The 20,818-nt window shown below is 43.8% G+C and overlaps 1 protein-coding gene across 1 annotated transcript in view; it reads right to left on the reverse strand.

Moving 5' to 3' along the window:
- Positions 1-1,500: 1,500 nt before the first annotated feature.
- LOC124545743 (hydroxyproline dehydrogenase-like) overlaps positions 1,501-20,818 on the reverse strand; it is a 109,953-nt gene continuing 90,635 nt past the window's right edge. The window contains exons 7-8 of the mRNA XM_047124685.1: positions 14,757-14,950; positions 1,501-1,679 (exon numbers count right to left, since the gene is read on the reverse strand). Of these exons, the coding sequence (XP_046980641.1) occupies positions 1,501-1,679; positions 14,757-14,950 (373 nt within the window). The remainder of the gene's footprint in view (positions 1,680-14,756; positions 14,951-20,818) is intronic.

The raw sequence follows: 20,818 nt of genomic DNA on the forward strand, positions 1-20,818 counted from the left end.
GTGCTTGGTGCACTATATGGAAAGGCTCCATTATGATGGTCAGATGTGGACAACAAACCTGAGGTCGATTACGCCTCACCTGAGGTTCCTATGCAGCCCAACACCCGGCGACTGTCTGAATGCCCCACAAAATCTGGAAATTGCACGAATCTAGCAGCTGGCCAAATGGAGACCCAGAAAGAGGGCCCTCTCAAACTACTGTGCCATGTACTGATAACACTGTCTCACGAGAGCACGAGCTACTTCTGTGTCCTTCACAGTGGTCATTCAACGTCTGACACTGTTCGCACCCCGTTTGTACCCTACATCTACATCTACATCTACATTCATAATCCGCAAGTCACCGAACGGTGTGTCGCGGAGGGCACTTTACGTGCCACTATCATTACCTCCCTTTCCTGTTTCAGTCGCGTATGGTTCGCGGGAAGAACGACTACCGGAAAGCCTCCGTGCGCCCTCGAATCTCTCTAATTTTACATTCGTGATCTCCTCGGGAGGTATAAGTAGGGGGAAGCAATATATTCGATACCTCATCCAGAAACGCACTCTCTCGAAACCTGGACAGCAAGCTACACCGCGATGCACAGCGCCTCTCTTGCAAAGTCTGCCACTTGAGCTTGCTAAACATCTCCGTAAAGCTATCACGCTTACCAAATAACCCTGTGACGAAACGCGCCGCTCTTCTTTGGATCTTCTCTATCTCCTCTGTATGGGAAGAACGAGTGTTTTGTAAGCCACCTCCTTTGTTGATGGACTACATTTTCTAAGGACTCTCCCAATGAATCTCAACCTGGAACCCGCCTTGCCAACAATTAATTTTATATGATCATTCCACTGCAAATCGTTCCGCACGCATACTCCCAGATATTTTACAGAAGTAACTGCTACCAGTGTTTGTTCCGCTATCATACAATCATACAATAAAGGAGTCTTCTTTCTATGTATTCGCAATACATTACATTTGTCTATGTTAAGGGTCAGTTGCCACTCCCTGCACCAAGTGCCTATCCGCTGCAGATCTTCCTGCATTTCGCTGCAATTTTCTAATGCTGCAACTTTTCTGTATACTACAGCATCATCCGCGATAAGGCGCATGGAACTTCCGACACTATCTACTAGGTCATTTATATATAATGTGAAAAGCAATGGTCCCATAAGACTCCCCTGTGGCACGCCAGAGGTTACTTTAACGTCTGTAGACGTCTCTCCATTGAGAACAGCATGCTGTGTTGTGGTTGCTGGGTAATTACACTAAACCCTAACAGCACTAACACACCCTGGTGGACGTTCTTCCTATCACAGACAGGAAAGTCTGATCATTAGCGTACCCGCCTATGGTTTGAAAGCGTACGAAATCAAATTGGCATCCGATTGGTTGGTTCACTTTTTTTCCAGGCAGGGTACTTTCATTACGATTGCAAGTATTTATTCACATGTTTCACAGGCAATAGAGGCAAAAGTGCGAGAGGCGGCGGCGGCGGCGGCGACGTTCCGCTGCGGTCAGTGGGTGGCGCCAGCAGGCCGGAGCCGACGTCGCAGCTCCCTCTGCAGCAGCTGGCGCTCGTGGCGGGCGCCGGCCAGCACGGATCGGTTCTCCGCCAGGCGGCGAGCCAGGTAGGGCAGCGCCTGTCCCAGGCCGCCCACGGGGACCGACTTGTACACCGTGTAGCCCGCAGCGGCTGCGAACACACCGCACCGCCTTCATTCCGTTTTGTTCCTGCCGCCGATCTCCGTAAGTCGAAGCAAGAAACATTTCCAAAAGGAGTGTAACTCATACTGGGTGGTTATCATTAAAGTACAGCTATTCATCGAGTTCCAGTGCCGGCTGTAATTATAGTATGACAGCAAAGCTTGGTAGATATGCTAATGCGTAAATGCGGAACTGATTTATAATGGAAAAAAATTAGTTCCAATTTTGGCCACCAGGTGCAAAGTTGGCGCTGCGAATGCTACAAAGATCTAGAGAAAAGCTTCCAAATGTAATGGATCAGGAATGGGAGGTGAACAGCATCAAACAAATACGAGGGTAATCCCAAAAGTAAGGTCTCCTATTTTTTTATAAGTACAGAACTCTGTTTGTGAGGCAGTTGGTCACACTGTTATGAAGAGTGCTTCACGCTCTGCGTGTAAACATGCGCACGTCGTGCTGAGGCGCTCGTCTTGGCTTGCCAGCCGTTGAGAATGGAGCTCCCGTTGGATGTTACCGCAAAGTGCGAATTGTGCGCAGTTATTCGGTTTTTGAACGCAAAGGGCACTGCGCCGATTGAAATCCATCGCCAATTGACGGAAGTGTATGGTGAGTCGTGCATGGATGTCAAAAATGTTCGTAAGTGGTGTAGAGAGTTAGCAGCTGGTCGGACCGAAATTCACGACGTACAAAGAAGCGGGAGACCGTCAATTTCTGAGGAGACAGTGTTGAAGGTTGAGCAAAGCACACGTGAAGATCGGCGGATCACCCTGGATGATCTCTGCACGTTGGTTCCTGAGGTTTCCCGAAGCACCGCTCACAGAATTTTAACGGAAACAGTGAACGACCAGAAGGTGTGCGCAAGATGAGTGCCACGCATGCTGACTGAGGACCACATGTGGCAACAAGTTGATGCTTCCCGCGCATTTCTTCGCCGCCTTGCAGCCCAACAGGACAACTTTCTGGACTCAGTTGTCACGGGTGACGAAACCTGGGAATACCAGTTTACACCTGAGACCAAGCAACAATCACGCCAGTAGCGGCATCCTTCTTCACCAAAGCAGTGGAAATTCAAACAAAAACAGTTTGCCGGTAAAGTCATGACGACCGTTCTTGGGGTTCGGAAAGGGGTATTGTTGGTCAATTTTTTGCCCACTGGGACTACAATTAACGCTGACAGATACTGTGAGACTCTGAAAAAACTCAAACGGGCAATTCAGAACCGGAGAAGAGGAATGTTGAGCAAGGGCGTACGCATTCTCCATGACAACGCTCACCCAAACATCGCTCGGCAAACCGTTGCTCTCCTGCAACAGTTCCAGTGGAACATAATCACCCACCCACCCTATAGTCCTGACTTGGCACCCAGTGTCTATGACCTGTTCCCTAGGTTAAAAGAACATTTGGCGGGAAAGCGATTCAGCTCCGACGACGAGGTAAAAGAAGAGGTCCATAACTTTCCAAACAGCATGGCGGCGTGTTGGTATGACATGGGCATACAAAAACTTCCACAGCGTCTACAAAAATGAATCGACAAAAATGTTGATTATGTCGAAAAATAGCTAAATGTTCAAGCTGTAAACTGATGTAAACCATTGTAGACCAGGTCTTTGTACTTATAAAAAAATAGGAGACCTTACTTTTGGGACTACCCTCGTAGTATTCCTAACTGCCACTTACATGGTTTGTTCAACATGAGCACCGGAGATGACGATGAGATGCCGCAACCGTAAACGACGTGATCAACAGTTGCTCGCAGCGATTCCATTGGAATCTGAGCAACGAGTTTCTGCACGCTAGCCATCAGATGAGGTAGAGGCTGAACTTGTCACCGGTAAACGCATACTTTTAGAAATTATCAGAGCCAAAAGTCACATGGATTCAGGTCAAGTGGTCTTGCAGGCAATGCATCAGGAAAAAGCTCTGGAGATAACACGTTCATGGAATATTGCATTATGCAGATCTTTCATTGGGCGACTGGCCATCTCGCATGAAAACAGTGCTTGCCACGTAACCACGCTCTTCCAAAGCAGGAATCATAGGCTGTACAAGATGGACTCGATTACGTGCAGTTGTCGCGGTACACCTGACGGACCCTGTGGGTGTATTCTGTTAAAGATGAACGGACAGGCAATAAAGGAGCTTGTGAATCTCATACAGTGAGTGAAAGTGCTCCTCGTGCACAACACGAAGTTTAACTGGACCCCATATTCGGCAGTTCTGTCTGTTCTCTGCACTCCGTAGTGCAAAATGTGCCTCGTCACTCCATGGAATATTGGCCACACACATGTCACCAACTTCGATTCGTGCCAGAAACAGAAGAGTAAGTTCAGAATGTTGTTGCAGGTCATGATGTTTCAGTTGCTGCACCTTCTGGGTCTTGTACGGGTACCAGTGTAATGTAGACAACAAAACTTTCCGTACTGTTGACCATGGGATGGACAATTCTCGCGACACTGCGCTAACACTACCTGGGGTACTTGCTGCTTGGTCAGTCAATAGCAAGGGGAACCTCGTCAGTAACTTCTACCAGGATAGGACGCCTTCCTCTTCCACATGCGACAACAAACTGACCCGTGTTTTTGAATTTCGTTATCATCTTCTTTAAACCGTTTAAAGAGATCAGGCCTCTCCTCAGACCCTTCACACGACGATACACTCCAAATAGAGTACTGTAATTGCTGCCGTTCACACAAGACAGTTTCACAAACAGTGCACGGTTTCTCTTCTCGATAGCCATACAGTTCGATGGCTTTAAAATGGCGACGTGGATGTCATACTGTGTACAGCGCCAAATTTGCTCCTGGTGGCCAAAACTGGAACTATTTTTTTCCAACATAAATAGGTTCCGCATTAACACATTAGCGTGTCTACCAAGTTTCGCTGCCGTACGATTATAACAGCACACGCTGGACGGCTACGAGTAGCTGCACTTAATTTGTAACCATTCAGAACCACACCAATGCTTATTAACTAAAACACGATCATATGGCGATATCCAAAGACATTTGTGACTGGATTGTTCATGGCATGGAAGCAGACGTGCATAGAAACATGTCTATAGACTTAAAAGTAATTTTAGCTGCGCCGTGGGGAAGCACGCTATGTGATCAGAAGTATCGATAACTTGTTACTGGACATTAATAGGGTTGTGCCCCTCTTTCGTCTTTATGACGGCTTCAACTCTGCTAGTGTCACTTTTAACGAGGCGTGAAAGTCCATAACGACATTTCGCTTGCGTCTCAAGGGTGTGTGCCTCAGTTTCTGGCGCAGGTCGTTACATTCTACGCACGTGGGGTTTTGCAGTGTTGCAGTGAGGTGGGTACCTCCTTCCCTCACCTCCTCAGCTCGCTGCTGTTGCGGTGGGTTGAGGGGGAGAGGTTATGCTGTTGTTCGTAATGGACGTTCAAGGTCAAATTAATTGTAAGAGGCGGTTGTGTACTATCTGGGACGAGATAGCCTTTTCAGCAGTCTCCAAAAAGGGACCGCACAGTTTCGCAGCGTTCTCTTTGGTGTACCTACGAATTATAATATGTAAGTACTGTTCACTGGCCGGCCGAAGTGGCCGTGCGGTTAAAGGCGCTGCAGTCTGGAACCGCAAGACCGCTACGGTCGCAGGTTCGAATCCTGCCTCGGGCATGGATGTTTGTGATGTCCTTAGGTTAGTTAGGTTTAACTAGTTCTAAGTTCTAGAGGACTAATGACCTCAGCAGTTGAGTCCCATAGTGCTCAGAGCCATTTGAACCATACTGTTCACTAGCTGGTGCGTTGGTAGCAGGTGACAGTTAAGAAGTAGGTCTTCAGTGGTCTGTGACTCAAAATGGGGGTCACTGTACGCCATTTCATTGCGTTGACAAATCATCTTTGTCGTTAAGTGACAATGCGAGCACAACCTATGCTTGAAATGACACTTCATGACATTTTGACAGACCCAACTACGTCCTTTACTGATTGGAGACGCGATGTTCTCAGTTGAACTGAACGTTCAATTTTACCACCACTACACAGGGCGCAGACTAAGATCTGATGATCAGGAACTGTGCTGCAACCCCTATAGTCTCCTTTATGGGTGAATACTTTCCTCCATCTGGATTTGATATGCAGGTCGAGCACCATTACATTATTATTCATTGCTGGGAATTATAACTGCAACTTCACCACGATGAGGGCAAATGACAAATTTGCATCAAGCGTACTACATGGTTGGATATGCATATAATTTGCATTTCAAAGCAGCCGCACAGAGTAGGTAGGCGTAACATAACTTTCATCCTGTGCACGAGAAGACGTTATGCATCTACTTCCTTGTTGAGAAATCACATTTCAGTAGTGTATATGTGTGTGAGAGAGATAGATGCACAGAGAGAGGAGAGGGAGAGGAGAGAGAGAGAGAATCATGTAATTTGGACAAACATTTGTCAGCATGCGTCGGAATTCGACAGCAGCCGTGGCCTATTAGGGCTGTAGTATATTGTCTTGTGCTATTGCTGCTCATTTGACCACGACCCGACGACTGAATAACTAATATGGAATCTGTGGGTTAAGGAGGGTCACAATCAGCGTCATACCGGATTTCTAGGACTGGCATACTGCTTGCCTGGCCGTTCAGGACTGTACAGCCATGTTGCTTATCTTGCTTCAAGAAAAGTGCATGTTTGCAGCGGCACAATTACCCACACGGACATGCGACCTCTGGAACACAATGGACAGTCAGCACGATGACTATCCTTTGATGCGGCGGTAGATAGACGCATTGACAGTTGTGCATTCAACGGCAACAGTCGACGCAAGAGTGGCACCGCGTCCTAATTCCAGACGAATCCCGGTTCTGCATGTAGCATCACGTTGGACATGTTCGCGTGTGGAGGATCCGACCAGAACGCACGTTTCTAGGTTGCATTCATCATCATACAGGTTCACCATATAGCCTGATGGTATGTGGTTCCGTTGAATACGCAACAGGATCCCTTCTGGTTCGCATAGCCAGTAACATGGAAAGCTGGCTTTCCATTTCAGACGTGTTAAGCCCGACGGTTGTGCCTCTTCGTCAAGCTCTCCGTGACTTTATCTCTCAACATAGCGACGCAAAACTACAGGTTCTTCATACTGTCCTGACCTACCTCCATGCAGAGGGTGTTCAGCCGTTGGCCTGACTAGTACGTTCTCCAGACCTGTCAGCCGAGGAAAGCTTATCATGGGTTGCGATATACTGCCACGCGACCACTCGCCCACCGCTGTGACTGATGATCTCTGGGATAGCTTTGCTGCAGCGTGGAACGTCGTCCCCATATCTGTGATCCGAGTTCAGTTTAACTCTACAGCCCGCTGGGTTGGAGCCACTGTTGCTGCTAGAAAGGGCTGCTCTGCTTACTAAATTTCGCACCCTTTACATCCAAACATCACTGAAACGTTGAGCGTTCATTCTTTTTACTATACTGAATAGGCACAATAGCCAAATTTTCGTTACTTGCTGTACTTCCCAATGTTGCGATTTTATTACGCAACAGTGTAGTTTTGTCGTGCGAATGGTCAGTGACGATTCATTTTTGTTATTGATAACTACTCTAAATAAGCTCAAAAAGAGGAGAGGAGAGGAGAGGAGAGGAGAGAGAGAGAGAGAGAGAGATGTGTAACTCCGTTTGCAAGTTGTGGGAAAAACGTAGACTTACAAAGGGACCGCACATACTCGTCATCACCGCTTTCGTCCGCATTTATGGTATATGCAGGGCTTGACCAGAAGTGAATGTGACAATGACAAGTGGGACTTCCAGGCGCCCAAGAGTTTGGGAAAAAGATAGCATTTACGGTGCGGATCGTGCGGGGGATGAGTCATTTATCTCAGCGTGGTTTCGAGGCAGCGGTTGAAGCAGCGGAAAGAGTAGAGAACGGTAAACTTAAGATCGCAGGTCCGAGTTACCGTGGCGAAACCAATTTTCCTTTTATATTTTACGTTGCTTACACTGTAAATAAGCCGTAATATTGTCCAGTATATTGCATTAATTAATATTTTCATAAAATCCTTGAAAAGGAAATGGTTCTAATGGCTCTGAGCACTATGGGACTTAACATCTGAGGTCATCAGTCCCCTAGAACGTAGAACTACTTAAACCTAACTAACCTAAGGACATCACACACGTCCATGCCCGAGGCAGGATTCGAACCTGCGACCGTAGCAATCGCGTAGTTCCGGACTGAAGTGCTTAGAACCGCTCGGCCACCGCAACCGGCTTGAAAAGGAAAGGCATACGAAAATGTGTCATGGCAAATAAATTTCCAGGAACAGATCGTAATGCGGCGAAGAAAATTTTATCTGTAAAATAACTTTTCTCATTTTACAGTTTATGTTTTACAAAAGCTGGGGTGACAGTCGTAGTAAAAATGGGGAAAGCAATAATTTTCTCGGCGCCTTGCACACATTATAAAAGTCAAATTTATACAGAGACCTGGTTGTTTTAAAGTTTCAAGAGGGAAAAAACTGTTCACATTCATAAAAGGTTCTCTCTCATCGTACAGTCTGGCAGCAAACCATGCCAAATATTGGCGAGTACAGCTTCTGATGTAAATGGAACGTAGTTTGATGCAGTCTTCTCGGGATGTGATTTCTTTTTCTCTCTTGCTCAAATAAAAGCAGTTTTGAGTATTTTCGAATAATTCTTTACATAACCATAACAACTGACATTTTGGGGTTCCTCTAGTGAAATGAATTTGAGGGGAATCACTTTTCATCTCGAAAAATTTCATCGTATGATTGTGGATTTGTGTATCCTCCCCACGAGTTAGTTACGAGGAAATTTGTTCTCCTGTTCGTGGGACTTTATCACATCAGTCAAAAATTTTGTTGTATAACACTTGTGAGTTTTCCAGATTTTGGTGGAACAAAGACGACATTCCTATACTTTGCCGCAAACACATCCACTGGTTTTTGCATCTTCAGTCCAAAAGAGTCGGTAGGCGTAACGTAGACCGTTGGTAATAATTTTGTAGAAAGGGTTGTAAGTAGGCTGTTTAGGTTTTTATGTTGGTAGCGCGATGCATCACTCTGTATTAAAATCGCCGACTGTGCTGTGTGCAGTTTGTGGCTGGTTTGGGTTATTTGGGGGAAGAGACCAAACAGCGAGGTCATCGGTCTCATCGGATTAGGGAAGGGTGGGGAAGGAAGTCGGCCGTGCCCTTTCAAAGGAACCATCCCGGCACTGTGGCTGGTTGGACTCGTTGTTGGAAGTTATTCGCCAGTGGAGTGTTGGGCAGTTGGATGTGAACAGCCCGTATAGCGTTGGGCAGTTGGAGGTGAGCCGCCAGCAGTGGTGGATGTGGGGAGACAGATGCCAGAGTTCTGAGATGCCCGTCCACAGCTACACTTGCATGGTGATGGTTCAAATGGCTCTAAGCACTATGGGATTTAACATCGGAGATCATCAGTCTCCTAGACTTAGAACTACTTAAACCTAACTAACCTAAGGACATCACACACATCCATGCCCCAGGCAGGATTCGAACCTGCGACCGTAGCAGCAGCGCGGTTCCGGACTGTAGCGTCTAGAACCGATCGGCCACAGAGGCCGGCACTTGCATGGCGGTCTTTCAAAAAAGATCTACAGTACCTCTACTTTCGTTAGTATCTAAAAAGAATACCACTAGAGAAAAAAAAACAGCGATTTATTTTCGTCTGGATAATTAACCATTTGTAACATTCAGAGATGCGTCGAGAGTAGCGAATTTTGAGTAAAACCTACATTTCTCTTGCTCTCATGTTAAAATTTTCTTCTTTTGCCAAAATGCAGCGGACTTTGCGCAATGTCACCTCACTAACGTGTTGTACAGACGCAACTGCGAGAGAAATCTGAGACAGTGTTTTATTCAGAGAGCAACTAAGAAGAAGTCCAAGAGCTTATGAAAAAACACGTCGTCGATACAAAAATAAACGTGTAATGTCTTCACTTATGTTGTTCCACAACCCACAGCACTTATCGTTTCACCAGCTATCGATGGCTCTTAAAAAAATACAGTCTTTCATCGAAAAACTGTTGTTATTGGAATAACACATGTAAGTAGGCTGTTTAGGTTTTTATGTTGGTAACGTCACGTAGCGCTCTGTATGAAAATCACTGGCTGTGCTGTGTGCAGTCTGTGGCTGGTTGGCATTATTGGAATATTCGCTATTGTAGTGATGGCAACTGGATGTGAACAGCGCGTAGCGTTGCGCCGTTCGAGGTGAGCCGCCAGCAGTGGTGGATGTGGGGAGAGAGATGGCTGAGTTTTGAGAGCGGACGATCTGGACGTGTGTCCGTCAGAAAAAGGAAATTTGTTAAACTGGATGTCATGAATTTATATATATATATATATATATATATATATATATATATATATATATATATATAATGACTTTTGAACACTATTAAGGTAAATACATTGTTTGTTCTCTATCAAAATCTCTCATTTGCTAACTATGTCTATCAGTGGTTACTGCCTTCAGTAGTTATAATCTTTTATTTAGCTGGCAGTATTGACGCTCGCTGGATTGCAGTAGTTCGAGTATCGAAGATTCATGTGAGGTAAGTGATTCATGAAGGGCATAGGTTATTGTTGATCAGGGCTATTCTTTTGTAGGGATCATTGAAAGTCAGATTGCGTTGCGCTAAAATATTGTGTGTCAGTTTAGAAATGATCAGAATAAGTAAAGAGAAAACTGTCTCAGTACGTTCAGTTTCACTCTGGAGTCTGAAAATCAAGTAACGTAGAAGTTTTACCAGCACAGTCATTCTTTACATTATAAAGGGGAAGTTTCAGATTTGGAGTATACTGTGCTGTATACGAGTGGTTCATATCCCGTCGTTTCACGAGAACTTCTTTTGCCCCTCGGTGGTACATGGCTCGGTTATAAGTCGATTGGTACTGGCAATCTGGAGAGGATACAACGTAAATACTTTATTGTAAGTGACTATAAAAAGATTTTTCTATTGACTCCAGTTAAGGAGAATTGTCGATTTACCTATTTGGGCGGCCAGTGTGGCCGAGAGGTTCTAGGTGCTTCAGTCTGGAACCGCGCGACCGCTACGGTCGCAGGTTCGAATCCTGCCTCGGGTATATATGTGTGTGATGCCCTTACGTTAGTTAGGTTTTAGTAGTTCTAATTTCTAGGGGACTGATGACATCAGATGTTAAGTCCCATAGTGCTCAGAGCCATCTGAACAATTTTCGAATTTACCTATTTGATCTAAACTAAACTCGGTCCGAACAGGTCACGGAAGGCCCAGGGGGACCTACCGACCACCTTGTCATCCTAACCTATAAGCGTCGCTGGATGCGGATATCTAGGGGCACGTGGTCAGCACACCGCTCTCGAGACAGCTGTCTGCTTCAGTCAGAGCTCCTCAATTGGGGTCACGAGGGCCGAGTGCAGCCCGCTTGGCAACAGCGCACAGTACACCAGAACGGTCACACATCCAAGCGCTAGCCTTGCCTGCCAGCGCTTAACTTCGGTGATCTGACGGAAACTGGTGTAACCACTGCGGCAAGGCCATTGGCTTTATCTGTCTGGTAGGACATTTTAAATACAATCCCTTCTTGGAAAGTTATTTACAGAGTCCTTGACGGCGCTGTAAGTACAATCCTTTCATGGAAAAATACTTGCAACCACAAATTTTTCTTGCCTTTCCTTTTCGTGCGTTTTATGAGACTATTAATAAATACAATATGATGTTGTTGTTATTGTGGTCTTCAGTCCAGAGACTGGTTTGATGCAGTCTCCATGCTACTCTATCCTGTGCAAGCTTCTTTATCTCCCTGTATCTACTGCAACCTGTGTCCTTCTGAATCTGTTTAGTGTATTCATCTCTTGGTCTCCCTCTACGATTTTTACCCTCCACGCTGCCCTCCAATACTAAATTAGTGATCCTTTGATGCCTCAGAATATCTTCCTACCAACCGATCCCTTCTTCTAGTCAAGTTGTGCCACAAATTCCTCTTCTCCCCAATTCTATTCAATACCTCCTCATTAGTTATGTGATATACCCAACTGATTTTCAGCATTCTTATGTCGCACAACATTTCGAAAGCTTCTATTCTCTTCTTGTCTATTTATCGTCCACATTTCACTTGCGTACATGGCTACACTCCACACAAATACTTTCAGAAACGACTTCATGACGCTTAAATCTATACTCGATGTTAACAAATTTCTCTTCTTCAGAAATACTTTCCTTGCCATTGCCAGTCTACATTTTATATCCTCTTTACTTTGACCATCGTCAGTTATTTTGCTCCCCAAATAGCAAAACTCCTTTACTACTTTAAGTGCCTCATTTCCTAACCTAATTCCCTCAGCATCACCTGAATTAATTAAGCTACATTCCATTATCATCATTTTGCTTTTGTTGATGTTCATCTTATACTTCTCCTTTCAAGACACTATCCATTACATTCAATTGCTCGTCCAGGTCCTTTGTTGCCTCTGATAGAATTACAATGAAATGGACAGACCTCAAAGTTTTTATTTCTTCCCCAATGGATTTTAATTTCACTCCGAATTTTTCTTTTGTTTCCTTTACTGCTTGCTTAATATACAGATTGAATAACATCGGGGATAAACTACAACCCTGTCCCTCTCCCTTCCCAACCACAGCTTCCTTTTCATGCCCCTCGACTCTTCTAACGGCCATCTGGTTTCTGTACAATTTGTAAATAGCCTTTCGTTCCCTATATTTTATCCCTGCCACCTTCATGTTGTGAAAGAGAGTATTCCAGTCAACACTGTCAAAAACTTTCTCTAAGTCTACAAATACTAGAAACGTGGGTTTGCCTATCCTTAATCTATTTTCTAAGATAAGTTGTAGGGTCAGTATTGCCTCACATGTCCAAACATTTCTATTGAATCCAAACAGATCTTCCCCGAGGTCGGCATCTACCAGTTTTTCCATTTGTCTGTAAAGAATTCGTGTTAGTATTTTGCAGCCGTGCCTTATTAAACTGATACTTCGGTAATTTTCACATCTGTCAACACCTGCTTTCTTTGGGATTGGAATTATTATATTCTTCTTGAAGTCTGAGGGTATTTCGCCTGTCTCATACATCTTGCTCACCAGATGGTAGAGTTTTGTCAGGGCTGGCTCACCCAAGGCTATCAGTAGTTCTATTGAAATGATGTCTACTCCCGGGATGTTATTTCGTCTTAGGTGTTTCAGTGCTCTGTCAAACTCTTCACGCAGTATTATGTCTCCCATTTCATCTTCATCTACATCCTCTTCCATTTCCATAATATTGTCCTCAGGAACATCGCCCTTGTATAGACCCTCTGTATACTCCTTCCACCTTTCTGCTTTCCCTTCTTTGCTTAGAACTGGATTTCCATCTGATATTCATGCAAGTGATTCTCTTTTCTCCAAAGGTCTCTTTAATTTCCCTGTAAGCAGTATCTATCTTACTCCTCATGAGATTAGCCTCTACATCCTTACATTTGACCTCTAGCCATCCCTGCTTAGCCATTTTGCACTTCCTGTCGATCTCATTTTTGAGACGTTTGTATTCCTTTTTGCCTGCTTCACTTACTGCATTTTTATATTTTCTCCTTTCATCAATTAAATTCAGTATCTCTTCTGTTACCCAAGGATTTCTATTAGCCATCGTATTTTTACCTACTTGATCCTCTGCTGTCTTCAGTATTTCATCTCTCAAATCTACCCATTCTTCTTCTACTGTATTTCTTTCACCCATTCTTGTCAATCGTTCCCTAATGCTCTCCCTGAAACTCTCTACAACCTGTGGTTCTGTCAGTTGATCCAGATCCCATCTCCTTAAATTCCCACCTTTTTGCAGTTTCTTCAGTTTTAATCTACAGTTCATAACCAATAGATTGTGGTCAGAGTCCACATCTGGCCCCTGAAAATGTCTTACAATTTAAAACCTGGTTTCTAAATCTCTGTCTTACCATTATATAATTTATCTGAAGCCTTCCAGTATCTCCAGGTTTCTTCCATGTATACAACCTTCTTTCATGATTCTTGAACCAAGTTATGCTCTGTGCAAAATTCTACCAGGCGGCTTCCTCTTTCATTCCTTACCCCCATTCACCTATTACGTTTCTTTCTCTTCCTTTTCCTACTATCGAATTACAGTCACCCATGACTATTAAATTTTCGTCTCCTTTCACTATTTAAATAATGTCTTTTATCTCGTCATACATTTCATCAATCTCTTCATCATCTGCGGAGCTAGTTGGCATATAAACTTGTACTACTGTGATAGGTGTGGGCTTCGTATCTGTTTTGGCCACAATAATGCGTTCACTACGTTGTTTGTAGTACGTTTACCCGGATTCCTATTTATTTATTCATTATTAAATCTAATCCTGCATTACCCCTGGTATTCACCTGATCAGAAGTCTTGTTCCTCCTGCCACCGAACTTCACTAAATCCCACTATATCTAACTTTAACCTATCCATTTCCCTTTTTAAATTTTCTAACCTACCTGCCCGATTAAGGGATGGATCTGACATTCCACGCTCCAACCGGTAGAACGCCAGTTTCCTTTCTACTGATAACAACGTCCTCCTGAGTAGTCCCCTCCCGGAGATCCGATTGGGGGACTACTTTACCTCCGGAATATTTTATCCAAGAGGACACCAACATCGTTTAACCATACAGGGAAGCTACATGCCCTCGAAAAAATTACGGCTGTAGTTTCCCCTCCTTTCTATAGTGAGCATTATTGCAGTTTATTTGCAGTACGAGGGGCTCGAATATACGATCCTCGAATTAGTATTCCCTACTTCTCTCGAAGCGCCAGACGGTGGTTGGGACCTACGGTAACAAAAATGGATCATCTCTCGCTCGGCCCCCGTCAAAAATCCTATTTTTTTTCTAGACGCTTGACCATCTAGTGGCCGTACTTCTATCATTTCATTTCAGGCCAAGCCCGGCATGTACTATAAATTTGGACAAATCGGTGATGAGTAGGCGCGGTCCTGTTGTCAGTCACTCTCTAGGGAATAGCTTCGTATGTCACATGTGCTCAGGTACTTCTGGAGATAAGTGTGCTATGGCGAAAAAGCACGATGGTTGGAGTGGATTTACCGAGTGGTATGGATATCTGCTCGGCCATCCCGTAGATCTGAGCGAACGCTATGTCCTCTTGGTCAGGTCGCACTCCGAGCTGCCCCAGCTTCTCCACAGCGTGGTGGATGGCGCTCTCGTTGTGGGTCGCAACCACGAGAAAGCTGCGTCTCTTCCGGTTCTCAACAACGTAGTCCAGGGCCTGATCCAGCACTCTGCGAACATACAGGATGAGATCGTTCTGTACCAGCACACCAAAACTCAAGAAAGAAAAATATCAGCAGAAAATATGCGGGAATCGCTGTTTGTTCAAAATTACGTTAGTCTGAAGTCAGTTACGGCGGAATTACACTGGTGTGCAAACCTTAAGGGCGACAGAAACTTCCGCCTGACCTGTCACTCCCAAGAACCATACTTGCATGAAAATTGGTCTGCGAGTAGAAAGAACTGCAACAACATAGCACAAAGGGTAACAAAGAAATACATAATGAGACGAGCAGAAATAACACTTTTACTCAAAGACAATGATTACATTGAAGGCAGCGCAATCATTATGATACCCTGGACATTCCAAAAGGCAGTACTTAATATGGTGCGTGATGACCATAGACGCAACACATGCTCTGCAACTTGGTCCCATGCTGGCCACACTCTTGGCAAGAAGTTCTTGTAGCAGGCCGTTCCATTCCTCCGCCAGCGTGGTTCACAGCTGCTAGATGGTCGTTGGCGCATGTGGACGTCCTGAAGTACACTACTGGCCATTAAAATGGCTACACCACGAAGATGACTTGCTACAGACGCGAAATTTAACCGACAGGAAGAAGATGCTGTGATATGCAAATGATTAGCTTTTCAGAGCATTCACACAAGGTTGGCGCCGGTGGCGACACCTACAACGTGCTGACATGAGGAAAGTTTCCAACCGATTTCTCATACACAAACAGCAGTTGACGGGCGTTGCCTGGTGAAACGTTGTTGTGATGCCTCGTGTAAGGAAGAGAAATGCATACCATCACGTTTCCGACTTTGATAAAGGTCGGATTGTAGCCTATCGCGATTGCGGTTTATCGTATCGCGACATTGCTGCTCGCGTTGGTCGAGATCCAATGACTGTTAGCAGAATATCGAATCGATGGGTTCAGGAGGGTAATACGGAACGCCGTGCTGGTTCCCAACGGCCTCGTATCACTAGCAGTCGAGATGAGAGGCATGTTATCCGCATGGCTGTAACGGATCGTGAAGCCACGCCTCGATCCCTGAGTCAACAGGTGGGGACGTTTGCAAGGTAACAACCATCTGCACGAACAGTTCGACGACGTTTGCAGCAGCGTGGACTATCAGCTCGGAGACCACGGCTGCGGTTACCCTTGACGCTCCATCACAGACAGGAGCGCCTGCGATGGTGTTCTCAACGACGAACCTGGGTGCGCAATGGCAAAACGTAATTTTTTTCGGATGAATCCAGGTTCTGTTTACATCATGATGGTCGCATCCGTGTTTGGCGACATCGCGGTGAACGCACATTGGAAGTGTGTATTCGTCATCGCCATACTGGCGTATCATCCGGCGTGATGGTATGGGGTGCCATTGGTTACACGTCTCGGTCACCTCTTGCTCGCATTGACGGCACTTTGAGCAGTGGACGTTACATTTCAGATGTGTTACGACCCGTGGCTCTACCCTCATTCGATCCCTGGGAAATCCTACATTTTAGCAGGATAATGCACGACCGCATGTTGCAGGTCCTGTACGGGCCTTTCTGGATACAGTAAATGTTCGACTGCTGCCCTGGCCAGCACATTCTCCAGCTCTCTCACCAATTGAAAACATATGGTCAATGGTGACCGAGCAACTGGCTCGTCACAATACGCCAGTCACTACTCTTGATGAACTGTGGAATCGTGTTGAAGCTGGATGGGCAGCTGTACCTGAACACGCCATCCAAGCTCTGTTTGACCCAATGCCCAGTCGTACCAAGGCTGCTATTACGTCCAGAGGTGGTTGTTCTGGGTGCTGATTTCTCAGGATCTATTCATCCAAATTGCGTGAAAATGTAATCACATGTCAGTTCTAGTATAACATATTTGTGCAATGAATACCCGTTTATCATCTGCATTTCTTCTTGGTGTAGCAATTTTAATGGCCAGAAGTGTATATCCCCCAATGTATCTCACACGTGCTCGATGGGAGCTTGGTTCGGGAACGGGCAGACCAGCCCATTCGCCGAATATCCTCCCGTCCCAAGACCTCCCCCACCTGCGCAGTTCGATGCGGTCGCACACTGCCATCCACAAAAATGAAGTCAGGGCCAAAAGCACCCCTAAAAAGACGCACTTGGTGAAGGAGTAGTGTCACAATAACGCTGATCGCTGAGCGCGCCATGTTCAAAGATTTGGAGATCAGCATACAGTTGTTGTCGTGTGGGAAGATGGTGATCACACCCTCCATTCTCAGTGAATACTCGTCCTCGCAGAACGGATACAGAAAAGATTAATGTGGTAGTAATAAAAGAGAAGGTCCCAGAACTGTTGCCTATTAAAAGTTATAACGCAGAGAGAGTGTTAGGAACAGAAAATTGATCGAAGCCGGAAGTGAATAGCAACGAAATCCTAAGTTCAGGCTGGAATATTTATCGCGAGGATAGATTAGTCGCCAGTGGTGGCGGCGTATTGACTTCAATAAGGAATTCGATAATATCTGATGTGGTTATCGAGGATTCAGAATGTGGAGTAATCTGGGTGAAGATAAGAATCAAAGGTCGGTCAAAAGTGGTATTTCGATACTTTTATAGACCACATGAGTCAGTAGATACAGTGGTAGAGGACTTCAGGGAGAACTTGCAGAATATTGTTAATAACTTTCCTGAACATACTGCTGTAAGAAGGGGTGACTTCAACTTGCAATGTATAGATTGGAAGAGAAATGCTATCAAAACTGATGCCAGAGATAGCGATTCGTGTCTGTTATTCTGAACGTCTTGTCCGAAAATTACTTCGAACAGATAATTAGAGAACCAAGTTTAGAAGGAAACATCTTAGATCTCCTATCTACAGACAGACCTGAACTTAACCGAATCAGTTACCGTAGAAAGAGATATCAGCGGTCGTATGGCTGCGCTAACAACAATGACTACGGGTATTACAAAGAATGTTAAGAAGCAGGAAAATATTTTTGTTAAACAAGAGTGACAGATACAAACTGCAGAGTCTCTGAATAGTCAACAAGAAATATTCAGTCCTGAGGACGAAGATATGGTGCAGAAATGTAAAAAAAAATCAGGAGCGTCATTCAGTATGTTTTACACAAGTGTGTTCTGACCAATGTCGTAAGGAATGGAGAAGACCTACTGTGGTTTAACAGACGTGTTACAAAACTGCTACGTAAACAAAGAGAGCATCACAGAATCAAGAGACGTCTAAACCGAGCAGACAAACAAAAGCTTAACGAAGCGGAAACGAACATAAGGAGGCTAATTAGAGAAGCGTTCAATGAATCTGGACTGATCGGATTAAAAACTCTAATAGGTTTTAGTCTTACATAAAAGCGATTCAGAGTCATCTATTCAGTCACCCAGTGACCGCACAGGTAGCGAAACAGAAGGAAATGAAGAGAAATTCCGAAATTGTTTCTCCGTGGAAAACGGTAATACGGTCCCGCCTTCCAATCATCGTACGAATTGTAGATACTTGAGATATACGATCACAGAATAGAAAAGCAACTATAAATGCTTAGTAGTGGAAAGGTATCAGGAGCAGATGAAATAGCTGTAAGATTCTATGAAGATTATGCGAAAGTACTTGTTGCCCTTCTAGCGGGAGTTTGTCATAGTTCTTTCGCTGGAACAACAACGGGTACCTAGCGACTGGAAAAAAGCGTAGGCCATAGCCGTTTTCAAGAAGAGTTGTAGGCCAGATGCACATAATTATAGACCTACATCGTTGACTTCAATCTGTTGTAGAATTATGGAATATGTTTTATGCTAAAGAATTACGACTTTTTGGAGAACGAAAACACAGGCGCATCAAACAACATTTATAACCAGTAGCTGTTTACTTCACGCCTTGTGTTTTTACGTAGCACATAACGTCATAAACAACAGCATTTTTCTCCTGCAATAGAGCTGACTTTTTTGCATAAATATGTTATCCAATGAAAATACCTTCATCAACATACGTTCTTACTTATGCACAGTACAGGCATGAGCTCTATTCTGTTATTGTAAAACGTGAATCATTTTTCCTTTTCAGATATCTGGCATCGCTTAAGGAAGAAAACTCAATGAAAAAATAATACAATTCAGTTTGCCATGAAAATAATGCAAAATAACAAAATAAAGGATAAGATGATACAAAAGCACAAAATCCACAACTACAACACGAGCAGCGCGGCGAAAATAGGTTACTTTCTGATATGATCAGACAACGAAACAGGCGATCTCTTAGTACTGTGCGCGAAATTTGACCATTGTGCATCACATTTAGCTGAAATTATCTCTTTTCAGAAAACTCCGACCGATTTCTGGTTTCGAGCAGATGAAAATGTGATGTATTCTTTCGTTCAGATAATGCGTTCTTCAAAACTCAATAACAATAAAATGGTAGAAAATTCGCTAACGTCGACAGAAAACCCATGTTCGTTAACCGTCCGTACATTGTCTTAATAATTTTTTGCTACAAAAAAACTGAAATGAAAACGTAGTGTAACTCTAACAAAACACACTAACCCCAATTCTACATTTTTACACTGAATAGTTTGCGAATTGAATAAAAAGTAAGATGCTATGTTTTGTGCAGGACATAGTAACTCTGCTTCACGTTTCCATGTGTTCCTGCCGAATGATGAGTCCTGAAGTACGGGGACAATCTATAGTTCTATTTAAAATTAATCTTAACTGTAAAGCCATTCAAAAAATTTACATTTAACGCAATAAAAATACACAAAATCCTCAGTCACATTATACATGTAATCTCAGAAATTACGGCACTGTGCACCTTCCCTCTTTGTTGTTCATGCTTTTGGAAAAAAATGAATACTTGCATTGAATTTTTCTTAGTATTACTATTTTCTTGGTTATTTCCACTTTGACGTTTTATGATTCAGTATTCTGAGATTTATTATTTTTTCTTTTAGAAAGTTCACCACATTTAATAATTTTTATGATCTTATGTCAGTGATGTAGAGGTTTGAGGAAAAAACGTAAACAAGAAAGTAAAAAAAGAAAAAGTGAAAAACTTATATACTTTACGACATTAAACATGTAAAACTTCAAATTAACTAACAAGTAACTATACAGCCTTTCCTACTCGCCTTCTAACCAACTAACCTTTTAATTAACTGTGAGTGTAATGTCATATGTTACAATTCCTGTTTCGCCATGTGCATCCACAATGCACTGAGCAAAAGGCTTAAGCATGTTCCCAGTTCGTCTATGAATACTGCACGAAAACCACAGCTAGTTTTCCGTTCAGTATTCGCCGAAACTGGAAAATTCATAATCTCTTGATGGTTAAAATATCCAAGAGTGGCACATACAGGTTTCATGATTTCACATATGCTCCATCAGTAACAGATAAATTATACATTGTCTAGCAGTGATCGTTTCCATAATGTAGTCTGCAGTTAGACGTGTTCTGTTGCGATATCCGTAAACCACTTCAAGTTACTGCCAGGTCTGTTCCCTAAACAGGTCACGACCGAAACATTCGATGTCCTTTCTGCCACTAAGCTACATGACATATCTAATGGCTAAAATAGGGACAAGATGTTAATCTGCAATACTCTTTCTCTCTGTCTGTTCTGCTCCAATCGGCTTATCCGAGGAACATTCTGTCAAAAAGGCTCTCACTTAATATTCGGTATCATTTTATTCCAACTTTATTTTTGTCATTACATTTTTCATTCCTAAAGTACTGAAGCTGCAAAAATTTTTTTTTCCTGAATGTTATTACCGTCTATTTTTGCAGCTATTATTATAATATTTACACCCAAGCAAACAGCATAGATGTAAAAACGATAAACTTGAAAAACTATACTTGTAAAAGCCTTATATATTCAGTAAGCAATTTATGATCCCTCGTAAAAAG

Source organism: Schistocerca americana, chromosome 8, assembly GCF_021461395.2.
Source record: "Schistocerca americana isolate TAMUIC-IGC-003095 chromosome 8, iqSchAmer2.1, whole genome shotgun sequence".
Classification (NCBI taxonomy): domain Eukaryota; kingdom Metazoa; phylum Arthropoda; class Insecta; order Orthoptera; family Acrididae; genus Schistocerca; species Schistocerca americana.